At 40.0% G+C, this 20,715-nt stretch overlaps 5 protein-coding genes across 5 annotated transcripts in view; all 5 read right to left on the minus strand.

The window, feature by feature from the left end:
* LOC115828200 (protocadherin gamma-A11-like) overlaps positions 1 to 1,309 on the minus strand; it is a 5,201-nt gene extending 3,892 nt beyond the window's left edge. Inside the window, exon 1 of the mRNA XM_030792156.1 lies at positions 1,276 to 1,309. Coding sequence (XP_030648016.1) covers positions 1,276 to 1,309 — 34 coding nt within the window. The remainder of the gene's footprint in view (positions 1 to 1,275) is intronic.
* An 830-nt stretch (positions 1,310 to 2,139) lies between these two features.
* LOC115828201 (protocadherin beta-16-like) lies at positions 2,140 to 4,608 on the minus strand. Its single transcript, XM_030792157.1, has one exon. It carries the CDS (start codon positions 4,606 to 4,608, stop codon positions 2,140 to 2,142), a length of 2,469 nt encoding a protein of 822 aa, XP_030648017.1.
* Positions 4,609 to 6,345: 1,737 nt separating this feature from the next.
* Positions 6,346 to 8,733, minus strand: LOC115828202 (protocadherin beta-16-like). The gene has a single exon (XM_030792158.1). The coding sequence runs from the start codon at positions 8,731 to 8,733 to the stop codon at positions 6,346 to 6,348; it is 2,388 nt and encodes a 795-aa protein (XP_030648018.1).
* Positions 8,734 to 11,414: 2,681 nt separating this feature from the next.
* LOC115828203 (protocadherin beta-16-like) lies at positions 11,415 to 13,832 on the minus strand. The gene has a single exon (XM_030792159.1). The coding sequence runs from the start codon at positions 13,830 to 13,832 to the stop codon at positions 11,415 to 11,417; it is 2,418 nt and encodes an 805-aa protein (XP_030648019.1).
* Positions 13,833 to 18,261: 4,429 nt separating this feature from the next.
* LOC115828205 (protocadherin gamma-A4-like) lies at positions 18,262 to 20,700 on the minus strand. The gene has a single exon (XM_030792160.1). The coding sequence runs from the start codon at positions 20,698 to 20,700 to the stop codon at positions 18,262 to 18,264; it is 2,439 nt and encodes an 812-aa protein (XP_030648020.1).
* Between the last annotated feature and the right edge of the window lie 15 nt (positions 20,701 to 20,715).

Consider the following 20,715-nt stretch of genomic DNA (forward strand, 5'->3'; position numbering starts at 1 on the left):
TGTATCGAGTTTCCATGCGATCATATTTCTTAAGCATGTCTATCGTTGTCTTCTAAAGGATTTATTTTTTTTTATCGTGTTGTCACCATTAATCATTGAGCACACACAGTTATGGAAAAACACGAGGAAAAAATAGTACAGTGCAATGTATAGTACAATGCTGTTAAAACAATTAGCAACAATTAAGACTCCCGTTTCAGCGAATAATGCTGTACACTTAATCGTTGCAGTGCCCTTATTCGTATTATGCCCTTATCCTCGGAGCTGTCCAAGTAAGGGGTGCTGAAATGTAGTAGAATATGCTAACAAGCACTCATATTCACAAGTAAACACACTGAAGCCATGATGACCTTAAACACCTTTCCCACGAATGCGAAGTTGAAATAATAAAAACATAAAAAGATAAAAAAAATATCACTGCCGATTAACTGTCAGTGAGATCTTACATAAACCTAACAATTGGCGCGATTGACTAAACCAGTTCCCAAGATAGCCAAATTGTCACTGCAGTACGACAAAAACAAACAAACAAACAAAAAAACCCCCAAAAACAACCCCCCCCCCCCCCAAAACAAACAAACAAACAAACAAAAACAAGCAAGGGAATAGAGGTCCTTTGATTTATTTCACATTTTTTGCAGACTTTATGGTCAGTTTCCGTTTACAACATTCCTCGTTATGTGCATTTTACCTCATCTCAAATCCCGTTTAGTGCCAAGGTCAATTTTCTCACTGAGTAAATGATTTGGACCCCGATGCAGTATACGCTCGGCTGGAATAAGATTCTTATTGCTGAATCTGATTAACTTGATGTGACTTGTGAACGACCCTTTTGTTAGGTATGCATCATAACTGTAAAAACTTAGGGGAATTCCTGTTCTTGCGCCCTTTTCATATCTGGGATTGACATGTGCAACCGCTACTTCCAAAAATAAAAAAAAAGTTACTTTATCCCTACAGCAAAGTTTCTCATTCAGGAATAATGAACTTCACCAAGAAGATGGAAACACAAACAAATGAAATGACCAAATGAAACTGTAGTTTGAAATTACTGTTCATAAATCATGTCTATAAAATCTGGAACTTCAGTCAGTTATCTGATGTAAGTAGGCGTAGGCCTGCTTTGGTAGAGAGCGGGCTGTCCATTGTCTTTAACTAAGACAAGATGACTTTGTTTCATGTCATCAAAATCAGAAATGTTTCATCATGTCCTGATTACTTCTTTGTGAGGTCCAATGTAAAAAATCCTGGTCAGTCGACTTGACTATTACATACGAGAGCCTTGGATTTGGCTCAAAGTCAGGGCCATCTCAGTCATAAAAAAGTCTCGTTCTGAAAAGTGATACTATATCTTAGGACATTGGCATACTCATTGGCTATGGTAACATTGACACGTTACTGTTAACTGAAGAACCATAGTCTCTAGCCAAAACATGGGATTCGAAAATTCTGCACCTCTTAGAGTCAAACGACCAGACAACATGAACTACCACTACTATGCCTCAACTGTTTGCTGTAAAATTCTGAGCTTACTGATAACATGTCATTATTACTCTGAACGACTTCTGACAAGCTTTCCTAAGGCACGCATAGTGCTGGCGTACATGAGTTCATAGATTTGCATAACATTTCAAAGCACTGAACATTAACCACAAAATAGCTATAAGTATTCAACATTTCAAGAAATTTTAGCTGTCCCAGACTACAAGTTAACAGACCTGAAACTCCGGTGACTTCGATGATGGAAAACGTTAGAACTAATAAAATTAATCAACATCATACATAATTTACCAATTTCCAAAATCAATGTCTATTTTCTGGTAAACCTATGTAGAACTGACATGCTGGGTTGCTTAATGAGTGCACACTTCAAAAAAAGACCAAACCGTAGGCTAATCATGTTTAATTATATTGAGAGTAAAATAACTCAAAAAAAAAAAAAAAAAAAAGACAAAGCATGTAAAAAAAAAAAAATAATTCAGTCATCAAATTCAAATTTGGAAATTTAATAAGAATAGTGATGGATTTTAAAATCACATAAATGTACACATTAGAATGAATGTAAAAACGAACGAAACTATTAGCTATAGCCTGGAGCGCACTTGCGTTGGCGAAATGACTGGTATCATATCAAGCAATTTAATCCATCGGTGTATTGTTGTAAAGAGAAAATGCATTGCCAAAAATTGGGAATTTTACCTCATTAGAATCTGTTGAGGTGCTGACGATCACAGCATGCTGTCCAAAGTTATCAGTTGGACACCGCCCCAGCGTATGATTAGTCGACAGAGTGTTTTCACCGTAAGCTCCGACAAACTTAAAATCACTTGTGCGTGAACCTGTCGTTAAGTATGTGTCGTAGTTGTAAGAACTACGCAGCGTTCCTGCTCCTTCCACCTCTGCATAGTTAGGAGGGAAACTTGTGCTTGGAATAGCCACGGCTCCATCAAACAACAGCCTGTGCTTTCTCTTGCGGCAAAACGTTACAACCAGAGCAACGACAATGAAAGTCAGGAAGAAAGTGGATACAGAGACAAGAGCAATGATCAGATAAGACGTCAGTTCCGAGACATTCGTCTCAAAAGACACATCTTTCAGTTCTGGAACCTCCGACACGTTGTCAGAAATAAGAAGATAAACAGAGCAGGTTGAAGAGCGAGACGGTTGTCCGTTATCTTTAACCAATACAATGAGATTCTGCTTCATGCTATCGGATTCAGTTATGTCACGCTTTGTCTTTATCTCTCCATTGTGGAGACCTATGGTAAAAAGTCCCGGATCAGTAGACCTAAGAATTTCATAAGATAGCCAAGCATTCTGTCCAGCGTCAACATCTACAGCTATGACCTTGGAGACTAGAGAACCAGAAACAGCGGCTCTGGGAACGATCTCAGTCAGGGAAGATTTAACCTCAGGCGTAGGGTATAATATCTGAGGAGAGTTGTCGTTTTCATCTGTTATGAAGACACTCACAGTCACGTTGCTGCTAAGTGGGGGAGACCCATTGTCTCTGGCTACAACTTGGACTTTGAAGCTTCTTAGTTGCTCATAGTCAAAGGACCTCAAGGCCTGAATGACCCCAGTTTCTGCATTAATGGATAAATAAGAGGACACAGGAAAGCCACTGACTCCACTGGGCAACAGGGCATAAAGCACTGTTCCGTTCTGTCTCCAGTCTGGATCTCTCGCTAAGACAGAACATACAGGGGTCCCTGGTTTGTTGTTCTCAGGAATATATGCATTGTAAAACTGTTGTTGAAACACAGGTGGATTGTCATTGACGTCTGACACATATAAATGAACAGTCTTGGAAGAAGATAGTGGCGGAAAGCCCTCGTCTGTCGCAGTGATTGTTATATTGTAATCCGTTTGCTTTTCCCGGTCGAGTTCTTTAGTCGTCACAATCGAGTAATAATTTTTGACCGATGGATTTAATTTGAAAGGAACATTTTCCTGAATGGAGCAACGGGCCTGCCGATTTTGCCCTGAGTCCTTATCTTGAACATTAATGATGCCCACCTCGGTGCCCGGCACCACGTTTTCAGGAATTGGGTTGTGAAACGACTGAAGAAAAATTACAGGCGCGTTGTCATTGATATCGACAATTTCAACAATAACATTGGCAAAGGACACTAATCCGGAGCCGTCTTTGCCTTGGATGCTTAATTCATACGAAGTCTCCTTTTCAAAATCAATCTGTCCGCCTAATGTAATAGCTCCTGTTCTGTGGTCGAGCTTGAACAATTCATTCAGTTCGTCTGAAGTATGTCCAAACTCATAAGTCACCTCACCATTTGCTCCTTCGTCAGCATCCGTTGCGCTGACGGTGACCACTAGAGTACCTACAGAGGCGTTTTCAGGCAAAGAGACCTTATAAACTGATTGACTGAAGACTGGGACATTATCATTGGCGTCAAGCACAGCGACGTGTATAACTACAGTACCCGATCTCTGTGGAATCCCACCATCAGTGGCGGTGAGTAATAATTTAATGTCCTGTTGTTGTTCACGGTCCAGCTCTTTTTCTAACACCAATTCACCGTATTTCCCGCCTCCTGGTTTAGTGTTGACGACAAAATTAAAATGGTCGTTATTTTCCAGTGAATAGCTTTGAACCCCATTTTGTCCGACGTCTGCATCATGTGCGCCATTGATGGCAAAACGAGCACCTTTGACTGTTGATTCTGTTATTTCAAATTTAATAACGTCACTTGCAAACCTGGGTGAATTATCGTTTATGTCCTGGATCTGGACAACCACACGATGCAATTCCAAAGGATTTTCGAGAACCATTTCATATGTAAGAGAACAAACGGTGCGTGATCCGCAAAGTTCTTCTCTGTCTATTCTGTCTGTGACGATCAGATCTCCGGTTTTTAGATTAATGGTGCAGTAACCTTTGCCTGTGTCATCCACAGCTAGACGCGCTTTCCTTGCCGATAATGTCTTTGAATTTACCCCTAGATCTTTGCCAATGTTCCCAATCACATATCCATTCTTTGACTCTTCCGGAACCGAGTAGCTGATATCACCAAAAGCTGTGCAAAGCACGAAAATGTTTAACCCCAGGCTGAGAATCGGAGAAAAGGTAAGTCCTTTGTATGCCATATTTGACGATTAACGAACGAAGTGCAGTGCACGTTTCTTTCACTTAAGAAATGAAGCCTATCTGAACTGGCAGTCTACAGAAAAGCAAACATTTCCTTCGACTGACTGCAGTATATTTACGATTCTACTCTTATTCACCTCCTCCCACACCGTATTGGGACACTACAGGCTACTCCATCTCAGTGCGGGATAAGAGCGACCCACAGTGCAATCTCCGAAAACTGCAACATGACATGATTCGTAATGCCAGGGACAATTTTAAATTAACTGAGCAGAACTTTCCCTATGATGGTCTGTTAATATAGGCGACAGTTCTGAGTAATTCATTATTTAATTTTGAAATGCTGTTTTCTCTGTGTGTTTCTCTCTGTGCGCGAGTATTCATTTTCAAGTCAGTCCGTTCTTTGCTGTTGCTGGCTGCAGCTTTATTAGTTTTATTGTGGGTTTACTCACTTAATATTCTTAGGCGATCTCTTTTCTAATTCATGTTGTGCAACTGGTTAAACAACGACCTACCATTTGAGCACAGCTAATGTAGGCTAGTATGTCTTTTTTCCTTATTGTCTATCCATGCTAAGCTGCTTTGGGTGTCTGGTGATTGTACCGTTGGTTCCTGCTTTCTATATCCCCGCCACTTTGTTGCATAGCGCTAACATTCTTAATTATAATTAGTGTAGTATGCTAGTTTAATTACAATATGTCATAGCCTATTCTGTCCTTTGTCACTGCTCTTGTTTCTAACCAGTGATTATTGTCTTAAGTAAGTATACGTACATTCCACAAAGTTATACACTTTTGCCTTTGGTTGTACATATATTTTTGTAAACGGGGTCCAAAGACGTTGTATTTGACATTTTAAAAGTCGGCTAACTCCGCTTTTGATTTTGGGCAGCATTTCAGGAGGCAAAATTACTGTCTTAAACTCACTACCCACAGGACAAATATCAAAACTGTTGAACTACACATTTAACACCAACATTGTAAACAAACAGCTGTCTTTCAAATGGCTGCGAAGTTGTATTGCAAGACAGAGTAATGGTGCGAGACTGTTGGCAGGGCAGAGCATAGAGGTTGCTGTCCATAGTCCTTTGTGCTGCAATCTAACTACTCCCGAAAGTTTCATGGAAGCGTTGAGAAAAGTAGCAACAGCAGTGGAATAGCATCGGGCACCAAATCCGGTGTCAGATACATGTGCTTGAAAACAAGCAGAAACAGTGCGCTGATGCATGCGTCTATACTGTATGTTCATTGCATTACGACAAGAAAAGTATACGGGAAAGTTTGCTCTACTATGAAATGTAATTTTGAATGAAAACGAACGATAACATTCGAAGGACTTAAACATCAACAACAGGAGTCTAAAATGTAAATGAAAAGTGTGTAATGTTTCTGACCAGCAGTAAGATTAAGGTATGAAAAACCTGAGGAAATTCAATGCTATATCATGTAGCAGCGCAAGTTTTTAATGGCTACTTTGAGAAATAGGGGCCTTCAGTTTAATGATGATTGATACCAAATGCTTTGGAAAAGGTCTTATACATGACCTGCGCAAGAAAATTTCGACTTCGGATTTCAGATACTAGATTAACATGAATGAAACACGGCTTTTCCAAAGCAGATAAAGTGAAAAACACCGGGAAGGCAGTGTCTGAGACTGATCAAAACGCAGTATCATGAGGGATGTGATGTAGCATTAAGGATGTCAGCATACTTCAGTAACCAAATATTAATCAGATGTTAGGACATTACACATACCTCGACAGAGTCTTCAGCAACAGCCAAGGACACCTCGTTTCCACCAATAGCATCATTCGTACTATTCCTTAAAGTTTGATCTGCGAGCATGGTGTTCTCATTGTAAGATCTGACGAATTTGAAATCACTAGTGCGTGAGCCCGTCGTCAAGTAAGCGTCATAATTGTAACAACTGCGTAGAGTTCCAATTCCATCTACTTCAGCATAATTGGGAGGAAAATATCCGCTAGGAACAGCGACAGCGCCATCGAAAAACGGTCTGGGCTTTCCTCTGCAGCAATACTTCATGGCCAGGATTAAAATGATGAAAGACAGGAAAAATACGCAAACAGATACCAGTGCAATGATCAAATATGATGTTAATTTTTGGTTACTCTGCTCATAAGGCATGTCTTTTAGTTCAGGAACGTCAGCAAGGTTGTCAGAAATAAGTAGAAATACTGAGCAGGTTGCAGATAAAGGTGGATTTCCATTGTCCTTCACTGAGACGATAAGGTTCTGTTTAGTGCTGTCAGATTCAGAAATGTCTCGCATCGCTCTTATCTCCCCACTATGAAGACTAATAGCGAAAAGTCCCGGATCAGTAGATTTAACAACCTGATAAGACAACCAAGCGTTCTGTCCAGAGTCAGCATCCACAGCGATCACCTTGGAGACTAGAGAGCCAGAGAGCGTGCCTTTAGGGACCACCTCAGTCATGAAAGAGGTTCCCTCTTCAGATGGGTACAATATCTGAGGAGAGTTGTCATTTTCATCCGTTATGAAAACACTTACAGTGACGTTACTGCTGCGTGGAGGAGAACCATTGTCTCTGGCCAAAATTTGAAAAGTAATGCTTCTAAATTTCTCATAATCAAACGACCTCACAGCATGTACAACACCTGTATCTCCGTTAATGCTTAAAAAAGAAGACACTTGTAGACCATGTACCTCTTGAGGCACCAGAGAATAAAACACTGTGCCGTTCTGTCCCCAGTCAGGATCTGTCGCCCCAACAGAACACATGGAGGTTCCTGGTTTATTGTTCTCTGTCACGTACGCGGTGTATGATTGCTTTTCAAATGTAGGTGGGTTATCATTAACATCTGACAGCAATAAATGAATTGTCTGAAACGAAGAGAGCGGTGGCATTCCTTCATCAGTAGCAGTGATGGTTAAATTATACTCTGGTATTCGTTCACGGTCAAGCTCAGCTGTAGTTACAAGAGAATAATAATTTTTAATTGATGGATTCAGTTTGAAAGGAACGTTGGACTGAATGGAACAATGCACCCGGCCGTTTGCACCCGAGTCTTTGTCTTGCAAATTTATTATACCCACCTCTGAACCAGGTGGAGCATTTTCAGCAATGTAGTGGGTTCCTGACTGAAAGGATATTTGAGGTGCATTGTCATTAACATCAACGACGTCCACAATAACACTAGAAAACGAAGCAAGCCCAAACGCGTCTTTTGCTTGAATCCTTAAATCGTACGACACTTCCTCTTCGAAATCCAGATGACCGCTCAATTGTATACTTCCGGTTTTGTGATCTAGAATGAACAATTTACTCAAATCCTCAGAAATTCGGACAAAGTCATAGGTAACCTGGCCGTTTGCTCCTTCGTCTCCATCAGTGGCATTTACTTTAACCACTTCTGTTCCGATAGGGCTGTTTTCAGGCAAACTGACTCTATAGGCAGACTGACTAAAAACTGGAGTATTATCATTAGCATCAAGCACAACGACGTGTATAACTACAGTACCAGACCTCTGTGGAATCCCACCATCACTAGCGGTGAGTGTTAATTTAATTTCCCGCTGCTGCTCACGATCCAGCTTTTTTTCCAGTACTAACTCACCGTATCTCTCTTTACCGTTATTACTATGCACATCGAAAACAAAATAGTCGTTCTTCTCTAATGAATAATTTTGAACATTATTTGTTCCGATATCTGCATCGTGAGCCTCACCGACAGCAAAACGAGCACCTTTGTCAGTCGACTCGCTTATCTCAAATTTAATTATATCTGTAGCAAACATGGGCGAATTATCATTGATGTCCACTATGTGAACAGAAATGCGATGTAATTCCAAAGGATTTTCCAGGACCATTTCAAAATTTAAATTGCAAGACGCTCTCGGCCCACAGAGCTGTTCCCTGTCTATCCTCTCTGCGACGAACAGGTCCCCAGTCTCCGAGTTAATGTCACAGTATCGTTTACGGCTGCCCACGGTATTCAGGCGAGCTCTACGTGTCTGCATTGCTTTTTTCGAGATTCCAATGTCTTTTGCAATGTTTCCAACCACAAATCCGAGCTTCGTCTCCTCTGCAATAGAGTAGCTCATATCCCCGTTACTGACCGAGACGACGGAGAGAAAAGTCGCCATGCAGATCACCAAGGAAGAGAATCCTATGAATTCCATTTTCAATACAAATTCAGGAGACGTTGGAGCTGATGTTCTTTAGGTGATTTCAATCACACCAAAACGTACATTAGCCTTTCTTAGCCAGGCATGAAGAAATCACTGTTTTTTTCTTTTAGTCCGCGGCACACTGGAATACAGCCCACCACGAAAGATAAAGACTTTCTTTTTCGGTGACTGCCTCCCTAAAGTCAAATGCTTTTCTTGCTGCAGGTGAACAGCGACGCACTGAGTAATTCTGGAATACTGCAACCATATCTCTATCAGAGCAGCCTGTGACGAGCTTCCATGTGATCATCTAATTCTTAAGCATGTCTATCGTTGTCTTCTAGGGGATTTACTTTTTTCTTTTCTTTTTTTTTTTAACCGTGTTGTCACCATTTAACACTGAGCATACTGTAAACTGACTGATTCGTTGAATTAAATTTTTGGCTGGTAAGTGGAACTATACGTGCATGATAATAAAGATTCACTCTTCAAATAGTGCTTACAAAAAAAAAAAGACCTCGTTACTCTCTGAAACAGTATCTCTGCATGATAAGAGTAGGGGCAAATATTTGGCTTTGTTTAAAAAAGGAGAGTTAGGCAAACATCAACAAAGCAGGCCAAACACGAGCTGCACCAGGAAAAGAAAAAAAAAAACAACTCTTAATCGGACTCTCCTCAAACGCTATGGATGATCGATAGGCCAGGACAAAATGTGTTAACGTCTGTAATAAAACTTCAATTTATGGAAACACATGAGGAAAAAGTAGTACAATGCTGACACTTCAATGCTGTTACAACAATTAACAACAATTAAAACTTCCGTTTCTGCGGTAATGCTGTACACTTCTTCGCTGCATTGCCCTTCTTTGTATTATGACTGTATACTCGGAGCTGTCCAAATGAAGGGTGCTGAACTGTAGTTGAATATGCTCACACGCGCTCAAACTCATATTCCCAAGCAAACACACTGCAGCTACGATGACCTTACGGTACAGACAAAATATTTTTCCTAAAAATGCGAAGCTAAAATGCTAGGTAAAAATAACACTGCTGATTATCTGTCAGTGAGATATTACATAAACCTAACAATTGGCACTATCGACTAAACGAGTTCCCAAGATAGCGACATTGTCACTGCAGTGGACACACACACACACACACACACACACACACACACACACACACACACACACACAAACATTTACAACATCCATCGTTATGTGCATTTTACCTCATCTCAAATCCTGTTTAGTACCGATGTCAATTTTCTCAACGGGTAAATGAATTGAACCCCGATGCAGTATACGCTCGGCTGGAATACGATTCTTATTGCTGGATCTGATTAACGTAATGCGACTTGTGAACGACCCTTTTGTTAGGTATGCATCATCATTGTAAAAACTTAGGGAAATTCCTGTACCTTCGCCCTTTTCATATCTGGGATGGAAATGTGCAACCGCTACTTCTAGCAATAAAATAAGTTACTTTATCCCTACAGCAAAGTTTCACATTCAGGAATAATGAACTTCACTAAGAAGATGGAAACACAGACAAATGAAATGACCAAATGAAACTGTAGATTGAAATTACTGTTCATAAATCATGTCTATAAAATCTGGAACTTCAGTCAACTTATCTGATGTAAGTAGGCGTAGGCCTGCTTTGGTAGAGATCGGGCTGTCCATTGTCTTTAACTAAGGCAAGAAGACTTTGTTTCATGTCATCAAAATCAGAAACGTTTCATCATGTCCTGATTACTTCTTTGTGACGTCCAATGCAAAAAATCCTGGCCAGTCGACTTGACTATTACACATGAGAGCCTCGGATTTGGCTCAAAGTCAGGGCCATCTCAGTCATAAAAAAGTCTCGTTCTGAAAAGTGATACTATATTTTAGGACACTGGCATGCTCATTGGCTATAGAGACACTGACACGTTACTGTGAACTGAAGAACCATAGTCTCTAGCCAAAACATGGGATTCGAAAATTCTGCACCTCTTAGAGTCAAACGACCAGACAACATGAACTACCACTACTATGCCTCAACTGTTTGCAGTAAAATTCTGAGCTTACTGATAACATGTCATTATTACTCTGAACGACCTCTGACAAGCTTTCCTAAGGCACGCATAGTGCTGGCGCACATGAATTCATAGATTTGCATAACATTTCAAAGCACTGAACATGAACCACAAAATAGCTATAAGTATTCAATATTTCAAGAAATTTTAGCTGTCCCAGACTACAAGTTAACAGACCTGAAACTCCGGTGACTTCGATGATGGATTTCCAAAATCAATGTCTATTGTCTGGTAAACCTGTGTAGAATTGACGTGCTGGGTTGTTTAATGAATACATACTTCAAAAAAAGACCACACCGTAGGCTAATCATGTTTAACTGTATTGTGAAAAATGAAAGCAACTCAGCCAAATGATTAAAAAAAGACACCATACGTAAAAACGAATAATCAAAATCAATTCAAACATTAAATTCAAATTTAGGATTAATAAGAATAGTGATGAATTTTGAAATCTCATAAATCTATACATTCTGATGAATGTAAAAACGACCGAAACTATAAGCTATAGCATGGAGCTCACTTGCGTTGGTGAAATGACTGGTATCCTATCAAACATTTTATCCATCTGTGTATTGTTTTAAAGAGAAAATGCATTGCCATAAAATGGGAATTTTACCTCATTAGAATCTGTTGAGCTGCTGACAAATACAGCATGCTGTCCAAAGTTATCAGTTGGACACCGCCCCATCGTATGATTCGTTGACAGAGTGTTTTCACCGTAAGCTCCGACAAATTTAAAATCACTTGTGCGTGAACCTGTTGTTAAGTATGTGTCGTAGTTGTAAGAACTACGCAGCGTTCCTGCTCCTTCCACCTCTGCATAGTTAGGAGGGAAACTTGTGCTTGGAATAGCCACAGCTCCATCAAACAACAGCCTGTGCTTTCTCTTGCGGCAAAACGTTACAACCAGAGCAACGACAATGAAAGTCAGGAAGAAAGTGGATACAGAGACAAGAGCAATGATCAGATAAGACGTCAGTTCCGAGATATTCGTCTCAAAAGATACATCTTTCAGTTCTGGAACCTCCGACACGTTGTCAGAAATAAGAAGATAAACAGAGCAGGTTGAAGAGCGAGACGGTTGTCCGTTATCTTTAACCAATACAATGAGATTCTGCTTCATGCTATCGGATTCAGTTATGTCACGCTTTGTCTTTATCTCTCCATTGTGGAGACCTATGGTAAAAAGTCCCGGATCGGTAGACCTAAGAATTTCATAAGATAGCCAAGCATTCTGTCCAGCGTCAACATCAACAGCTATGACCTTGGAGACTAGAGAACCAGAAACAGCGGCTCTGGGAACGATCTCAGTCAGGGAAGATTTAACCTCAGGCGTAGGGTATAATATCTGAGGAGAGTTGTCGTTTTCATCTGTTATGAAGACACTCACAGTCACGTTGCTGCTAAGTGGGGGAGACCCATTGTCTCTGGCTACAACTTGGACTTTGAAGCTCCTTAGCTGCTCATAGTCAAAGGACCTCAAGGCCTGAATGACCCCAGTTTCTGCATTAATGGATAAATAAGAGGACACAGGAAAGCCACTGACTCCACTGGGCAACAGAGCATAAAGCACTGTTCCGTTCTGTCTCCAGTCTGGATCTCTCGCTAAGACAGAACATACAGGGGTCCCTGGTTTGTTGTTCTCAGGAATATATGCATTGTAAAACTGTTGTTGAAACACAGGTGGATTATCATTGACGTCTGACACAAATAAATGAACAGTCTTGGAAGAAGATAATGGCGGAAAGCCCTCGTCTGTCGCAGTGATTGTTATATTGTAATCCGTTTGCTTTTCCCGGTCGAGTTGTTTAGTCGTCACAATCGAGTAATAATTTTTGACCGATGGGTTTAATTTGAAAGGAACATTTTCCTGAATGGAGCAACGGGCCTGCCGATTTTGCCCTGAGTCCTTATCTTGAACATTAATGATGCCCACCTCGGTGCCTGGCACCACGTTTTCAGGAATTGGGTTGTGAAACGACTGAAGAAAAATTACAGGCGCGTTGTCATTGATATCGACAATTTCAACAATAACATTGGCAAAGGACACTAATCCGGAGCCGTCTTTGCCTTGGATGCTTAATTCATACGAAGTCTCCTTTTCAAAATCAATCTGTCCGCCTAATGTAATAGCTCCTGTTCTGTGATCGAGCTTGAACAGTTCATTCAGTTCGTCTAAAGTATGTCCAAACTCATAAGTCACCTCACCATTTGCTCCTTCGTCAGCATCCGTTGCGCTGACGGTGACCACTAGAGTACCTACAGAGGCGTTTTCAGGCAAAGAGACCTTATAAACAGATTGACTGAAGACTGGGACATTATCGTTGGCGTCAAGCACAGTGACGTGTATAACTACAGTACCCGATCTCTGTGGAATCCCACCATCAGTGGCGGTGAGTAATAATTTAATGTCCTGTTGTTGTTCACGGTCCAGCTCTTTTTCTAACACCAATTCTCCATATTTCCCGCCTCCTGGTTTAGTGTTGACGACAAAACTGAAATGGCCGTTGTTCTCTAATGAATAGGTTTGAACCCTATTTTGTCCGATATCTGCATCATGCGCGCCATTGATAGCAAAACGAGCACCTTTGTCTGCCGATTCAGTTATTTCAAATTTAATAATGTCACTTGCAAATTTGGGTGCATTGTCGTTAATATCTTGAATATGTATAACCACACGCTGTATTTCTAATGGATTTTCGAGAACCATGTCATATGTAAGAGAACAGACAGTGCGTGATGCACAAAGTTCTTCTCTGTCTATTCTGCCTGCGACGATCAAATCTCCAGTATTCAAATTAATACCACAATAAGCTTTGCTTGTGTCCTCCATACCTAAACGGGCTTTACGTGTGGATAACATTTTTGCATTCATTCCCAGATCTTTGCCAATATTCCCAATCACATATCCATTCTTTGACTCTTCCGGAACCGAGTAGCTGATATCACCAAAAGTAGTGCACAGGAGAAAAACGATTAATGCCAGGCTGAACATCGGAGAAAACGCAGAGTGTCCATTGTACGCCATTTTCACAATCCTGGTGTAAATATTTTAACAGATATCCTCTGTAGCGTCTGTTCTGTTCAGTTAAGAAAATGAGTGTTCGTGAGCTGACATTCTACAAGAATGCAAACATTGTCTGAACCCGGCTGCAGTATTTTCAGTATTCTTCTATCTCTCTCTTCACCCCACGCCCAAGCTGGTGTATGGGCCAGCTTGCTAATCGGTTCTGGTCAAGAGCGACCTCCAGTGCAATCCTTGAAAACTGCAACAATAATATGATCAAAGATTTCAAGAATAATTTATAATTTTCTGTGTGGACCATTGAATGGTAATATGTCATTAGGCCTAGAGGTACTGGGGCAAAATTTCAGTGTGTACATTTACCCCTCTTCTTTGGCATTTGTGTGTCTCCCTGTGTGTGTGTGTGTGTGTCTGTGAAATCAAGTGAAAATCAGTGAGTTTTATTCTGGGCTGTTTGTTGCTGCACAGGTAATTTGTTTTTATGGTCTTTGAGTTATCTATCTGATGTTATTTAGAAACCCCTTACAGCATTTGGCCAGCCACCCACTGAAAGCATGTAGAGAGTACAGTAAAAGTAATTATTCCCAGAAATTCTTTGCTTTGTTCGAATTAGCAAGCATGTTTATTAATTTGCTATTGCTACTTTTTAGTTTCGGGGAGAAAGTGGTAAACTAGTCAGCAGGTTCTTATAAATGAAACAAACACAAATCTTACAAATAGCAACCCACCTCGCATGCATCAGGTAATTAAACTTATAAGACAACAATAACAACAGCCCAAGGACAAACTAAAGAAAATCAGTATATGGACAGAAGAAAGGAAAAACAATCATATTCACTGATCACTGCATTTTCAGTCCATTATAGTTTATGGGATAATTTAACAACTATAACAAAGTATATAACTACACAGTATAGTTTTACAGTTAGTATAGTTTTCCAGTTTTATCTCACATTCACCCATTTCCTGTTCATTCTACCTATTTACACATTACTGCTAAAGCCATACTTTTTCAGACATTTAAAAAGGTCCCTGTATCTTTTCACCTTATTTTTGACAATGTAAGTAAATTTCCCTACAACCATACATGATGACCTTTCCTTAACATGCTGGTTTGTGACTGGTTTTGCTGACACCTTTCCATGTTAAAGCAATAGTCTTTTTGACATATGTAACACAAAACTATATCAAGGTGCTAATATTATCATACGTAACAAACTCTTTGGGATAAATATCTAAAATTCATATCTTGGATTTGCACAGGACGACTATCCCACTAAACTGTAAAAGATTATTGATCAGCTCCCTCCAAAACCTTTGCATTACTCATCGAAATAAATGAGTCCTCCTTTCTGTTCACTGCAATCTGTTCACTGCACTTGATACTATTGTCAGGATAGTAGTATCAGGATTAAACTAGTCAAAACTAGTAGGTATTGTGTAAGATCTTAGCACCCAATTACATTCTCCCACATCTAGCCAGGAACTAATGATTTCAAACATACCAAAGACCACATTTGTGCTGAAATGTGTTCTTTCATTTTCGTTCTCCAAGCCTCAAGTCTGTCTTCAGACTCTCTCCTCATATAACAAGACTTCTGCTGTCAAACTACTATTCAGAGGTACTTCTGGATAACGAGGAAACTCTTCTGTCACCAAACTACTATTAAGAACTTCTCTTGCCTCCTCTGAAATGCAAAGAAACTGCAAAACATTAAGGAATTGGTCATGCTGTTCGCCTAAATGATCACATTCCAATTTGTACAGTTTTTGGTAGTATGATGTAAGTGCCACAATTGTCCCTGAAAAGGTCACTGTTAAACTGTTTGAAACACGAATGTTATTTATTGCCCTCTCAAACTGTAAATTTGAAGCTTGCCGTGCCAGTGTTTCACCTGCCTCTCCCTCTCATCATAATCATAACCACAACATGTCTACCTCAATCTGAGCAGACCAGCAGCCACATATTCAAATGATAGTTCTTTCTTATGGATTCTGAGTAGAAAGGGCCTCCTTTTCCCCAGGAGACTCCCCAACAAAACTCTTTGAACAATTTAAATTTTGCTTCCCAATTTTTTTTTTTATCTTATTCTCTGGCCTCCTTTGTAAGCCTTAAAAGCCTCCCAGTATATAAAATCTCAGACTTCAGTTTTTCCTAAAATAAAAGTCAGAATGAAGTCCTGGAAATTCTACAGAGCCCAGGTCTTGTAACCATCTTGGCTGGAAGTGCCATCTAGTACCATCATGATTAGTCCCATATTACATATGAGAGTAATTTTGGACAATGGTCAGAGATAACCTTACTGCCATTATCTCTCAGCAACCTTATACAAAATGGCCGGGGAGATTAGGAGTCTATACACTAGTAGATTTGATATGTGAGGAAATTATAGTAAAATGTTCTCATGTCTGGGTAATTTTTTTCTCCAAATATCACATAACCTGAGATCACTGAACACTTGGTCTAGTTTGTATATCAGATGTGTGCTCCCTTTATCATTCTATGATTCTAAACTACAATTTATCTCCTCCGATGAAAAAATATCATCTTAGAGGGAATTGTCATTGTGGAAATTATGCTTATCCTCGTTTGGGGCATGAATATTAACAATATTCACTTTATCTATCAGTAATGTACCATGGATAACTATATACTTATCCAGTAGCTCAGTAATAATCTGAATATTGAATAGAATGCCTTTCTCTAACATGATTAAAGCACCACGTGTGTGTGATTAAACACCCCTAGCATGCGAGGAATAGGATGCTGATATAGCTTGACCATATCACCTCCTCTGAACTCCTTGAATGTCAGTTGATAACTGGTGAGACTTCCACACAGTTTTAAAAGTTGCTTTAGATTTGATATGTTGATTGAGTCCTAGATATTTAGAATAAGATTATGCTAAACTCTGGGTTTGATATAATCATGGAGAAAAAACTCGACAGATCAAAAGTAAAAACTAAGGAATCATTGTTGGATGAGCTTCAGAGGTGCTGGAACCAATTAAGCATTGAAAAAATTCAGAAGTACGTTGATACAATGCCAGAGAGATGTCAAGCTGTAATCGCTGCAAAAGAGGCTCACACAAAATATTGATTGAGGTCTTGCTAAAACATCTACATCACAGTTGTCTGAGACTTTCAAATTGTTATGGCCTGCTACTTAATTGTATAACTAGCAGTTGTGTAAATAAAGTACCAAATAGTACTAAACTGTAAGTTTTGTCAATTTTGAACAGGCGTTCTAATAATTTTGACCAGCCCTCTATATCCTTGAGATATCTGGAAGGCATTATGCTGTTTGCTCAGTGGTACAACATCGCCGAAACATCACTGGCTGATGGCGAGTTGATGTCTGCCTGGACGGTGTAGATCCATAGCAGCCTGATGTTTATGTGATCTTTGTCCAACGTTTATACATAGCCATGCCATTTTTTAAACTCTTGGCAACATGTATGACTTATGTTCCAGAACTCTCCTCTACCCACAGTTTGACTTTTAAAGATAAGTAAAGACACGGATATATAATTTATTGGAAAAGCTGTATTTCGAAACTATTTAATAAAGCTGTGCACTATATCGTTTTTGGCTACTGTCAAGAAGGACCACGATAAGACTTCCTGATTCGAAATACATTGTTAAATGGAAGCCTGACATTTCAGCTGACGCTTTCTTCAGTGTCAAATAAGATCAAACAGCCCACTAGGTTTTCACATAACACAGTTAAGGCAATTTATAGGTTAAGTGCATTACTCTTTCAAAGTGTACTATGAGCACAGAGGAATAAGATAAAGCTCTGGCTGTGGTCCTTCTCAGAATTTTTAAGTACTCCTTAAGTTCCAAGGTCCCAACACCATTACAAATTCTCTGAGGTTGAGCTGTGTTTTGTTTTAAAGCACAAACAAGAACAAATTAAAAGAACAAAGAAAACATTGCTGATCACAGCCCCAGGGAGTGTGCACATCAGCTCGCAGTGTGAGACGCAGATCCCTTACCAAACATTATTTAAAATCTGATTTTATGAGACAAAGAATTAAAAAACTCTGGTAAGAAGAAGAAGAAGAAGAAGAAGAGGAGGAGGAAGAGGAGGAGGAAAAAGGATTTCTTAGTGCTCTTAGATTTAGGCTGGCTGTGTCTGATAAATATGACGGAAAAAAGAAGTTCAATGGTCGTATGGAAATATTTACAGGAATTGACCTGGTCGCCGCCCAACAAATTTCAGATTTAAAATGACCATGAATTAAGTATTTTTTTTCTGATGTGAACAAAGTAAAGAGAGGCAAGAAATATGCACTGTGTGAAGACAGTATCAAAACATAGCATCTTTAGGGACATTACTATACCATCATGTGACAGTACACAGTTTGAGTGTTAACTGGACTTAATAAAAAATACCCTACTTAAGACTTAACACATAGCCTACCTCAAGAGATACTTCAGTAACACCAGAGGACAGTTCATTTCCCTCAACAGGATCATTCGGACTCCTCCCCAGTGTGTGACTTGCGAGCATTGTATTCTCATTGTAGGATCTTACGAATTTGAAATCGCTGGTACGTGAGCCGGTCGTTAGATATGTGTCATAATTGCAAGAACTGCGGAGAGTTCCAAGTCCATCTAGTTCGCCATAGTTGGGAGGGAAATATCCGCTTGGAATAGCGACTGCTCCATCAAAAATCGGTCTAGGCTTTCCTCTGCGACAATACCTCAAAGCAAAGATGAGTATTATAAACGACGTGAAAAGTGTAGTAACTGAAACCAGGGCAATAATCAAATACGAAGTCAAGTTTGAATTACTCTGCTCATAAGGCATGTCTTTTAGTTCTGGAACGTCCGCAAGATCATCTGAAATAATTAAAAATACTGTACATGTTGTAGATAAAGGTGGATTTCCATTGTCTTTCACTGAGATGATAAGATTCTGTTTAGTGCTGTCAGATTCAGAAATGTCTCGCTGTGCTCTTATCTCTCCACTGTGAACACCGATTGTGAAAAGTCCCGGATCAGTAGATTTAACAATCTGATAAGATAGCCACGCATTCTGTCCAGAGTCAGCATCCACAGCGATCACCTTGGAGACTAGAGAGCCCGACAGAACAGCTTTAGGTACAACCTCAGTCATAAAAGACTTATCCTCTGGAGCAGGGTATAATATCTGCGGAGAGTTGTCATTTTCATCAGTTATGAAGATGTGCACAGTCACGTTACTGCTGAGTGGAGGAGAACCGCTGTCTCTGGCTAAAACCTGGAGTCTGAAGCTTCTGAATTGCTCATGGTCAAATGACTTCACAGAATGGATCACACCTGTGTCTCCATTAATGGAGACGTACGAGGATATAGGAACTCCATTTACCTCACCAGGAAAGATATCGTAAAACACTGTACCATTTTGTCTGAAGTCAGGGTCTTGTGCTTTGACAGAACATATGGAGGTCCCTGGCTTATTGTTCTCCCTAACATATGTACTGTATGATTGTTCTTGAAACACAGGGGGATTGTCATTAACATCAGAAATAGAAAAGTATATAGTTTTGGATGAAGATAATGGTGGGGTGCCTCCATCAGTGGCAGTAATTGTGATATTATAATTTTCAACAAGTTCACGGTCCAGAGGACCCTTGGTTATTATAGTGTAAAAATTTTTTATTGATGGATTTAATTCAAAAGGGACGTTTGGTGGAATTATACAATGAACTTCTTGATTTCCCCTTTCATCTTTGTCTCGCACATTAATAATGCCTACCTCTGTACCAGAAGCTGTATTTTCTTGGATAGAGTTGGAGAGAGACTGAACTGTGATTGTTGGGGCATTGTCATTCATGTCTGTAATTTCTACAACTACTTTAACATTTGAAGCTAATCCTAAACCATCTTTTGCTTGTATACGCAGTTCATAAACCGATTCTTCTTCATAGTCAATCTGTCCAGTCACTTTTATTTCCCCACTCACTTTGTCTAAAGAGAATAGCCGAGCAATCTTATCAGGCAGTCGACTGAACTCATATGTTACCTCTCCATTTACTCCTTCATCTGCGTCTGTTGCGCTTACAGTAACCACTACAGTGCCTGAGGGGCAATTTTCAGGAAGACTCACTTTATAGATCGGTTGACTAAACACTGGGACATTATCATTAGCGTCTAATACAGTGATGTCTATAATTACTGTTCCAGACCTCTGTGGAGTCCCATTATCTGTAGCCGTGAGCAATAACGCCAGCTCCTGCTGTTGTTCACGATCCAGTTCTTTTTCTAAAACCAGTTCACTGTATTTACCCCCGTCTGTGTTAGTATTCACACGTAAGGAAAAGTGGTCATTATTTTCCAGGGAGTATTTCTGAACAGTGTTTGTTCCCACATCAGCATCGTGGGCTTCGCCCAAGAGAAACCGCGTTCCTTTGCTAGCAGATTCGCGTATTTCAAGCTTAATTCGATCGGCAGAAAAATGTGGCGCATTATCGTTAATATCTTGTATTTGTACTGTAATTCTATGCACTTCAAGAGGTTTTTCCAGTATAAGCTCGTACTTTAAAGCGCATGATAGCTTTGACCCACAAAGCTCTTCTCTATCCACAATCTCCGAAACGACGAGGCTTCCGCTCTTCTGGTCTATTTCCACAAAAGGTACTGTATTCCCCTCTGTGTTCAAGCGTGCGTTTCGTGCTGACAGTTTTTTCCCTTCGAGACCCAGATCAGCTGCAATGTTTCCGACTACTGATCCACGTTCCAACTCTTCGGGAACAGAATATATCAGCTCGGAATTACTGAGATGCAAAACAGAAGGAGACAGAAAAATCGAAAAGACCACACCGTATACAAAGGATCCTTTGACAGCCATGTTAAAATCCTTAAC

This window comes from Chanos chanos, chromosome 15, assembly GCF_902362185.1.
Source record: "Chanos chanos chromosome 15, fChaCha1.1, whole genome shotgun sequence".
NCBI classification, from domain to species: domain Eukaryota; kingdom Metazoa; phylum Chordata; class Actinopteri; order Gonorynchiformes; family Chanidae; genus Chanos; species Chanos chanos.

Excerpts from the sequence above, each read along its gene's own strand:
- LOC115828201 (XM_030792157.1), bottom strand. The coding sequence starts at position 4,608 with ATGGCATACAAAGGACTTACCTTTTCTCCGATTCTCAGCCTGGGGTTA.
- LOC115828202 (XM_030792158.1), bottom strand. The coding sequence starts at position 8,733 with ATGGCGACTTTTCTCTCCGTCGTCTCGGTCAGTAACGGGGATATGAGC.
- LOC115828203 (XM_030792159.1), bottom strand. The coding sequence starts at position 13,832 with ATGTTCAGCCTGGCATTAATCGTTTTTCTCCTGTGCACTACTTTTGGT.
- LOC115828205 (XM_030792160.1), bottom strand. The coding sequence starts at position 20,700 with ATGGCTGTCAAAGGATCCTTTGTATACGGTGTGGTCTTTTCGATTTTT.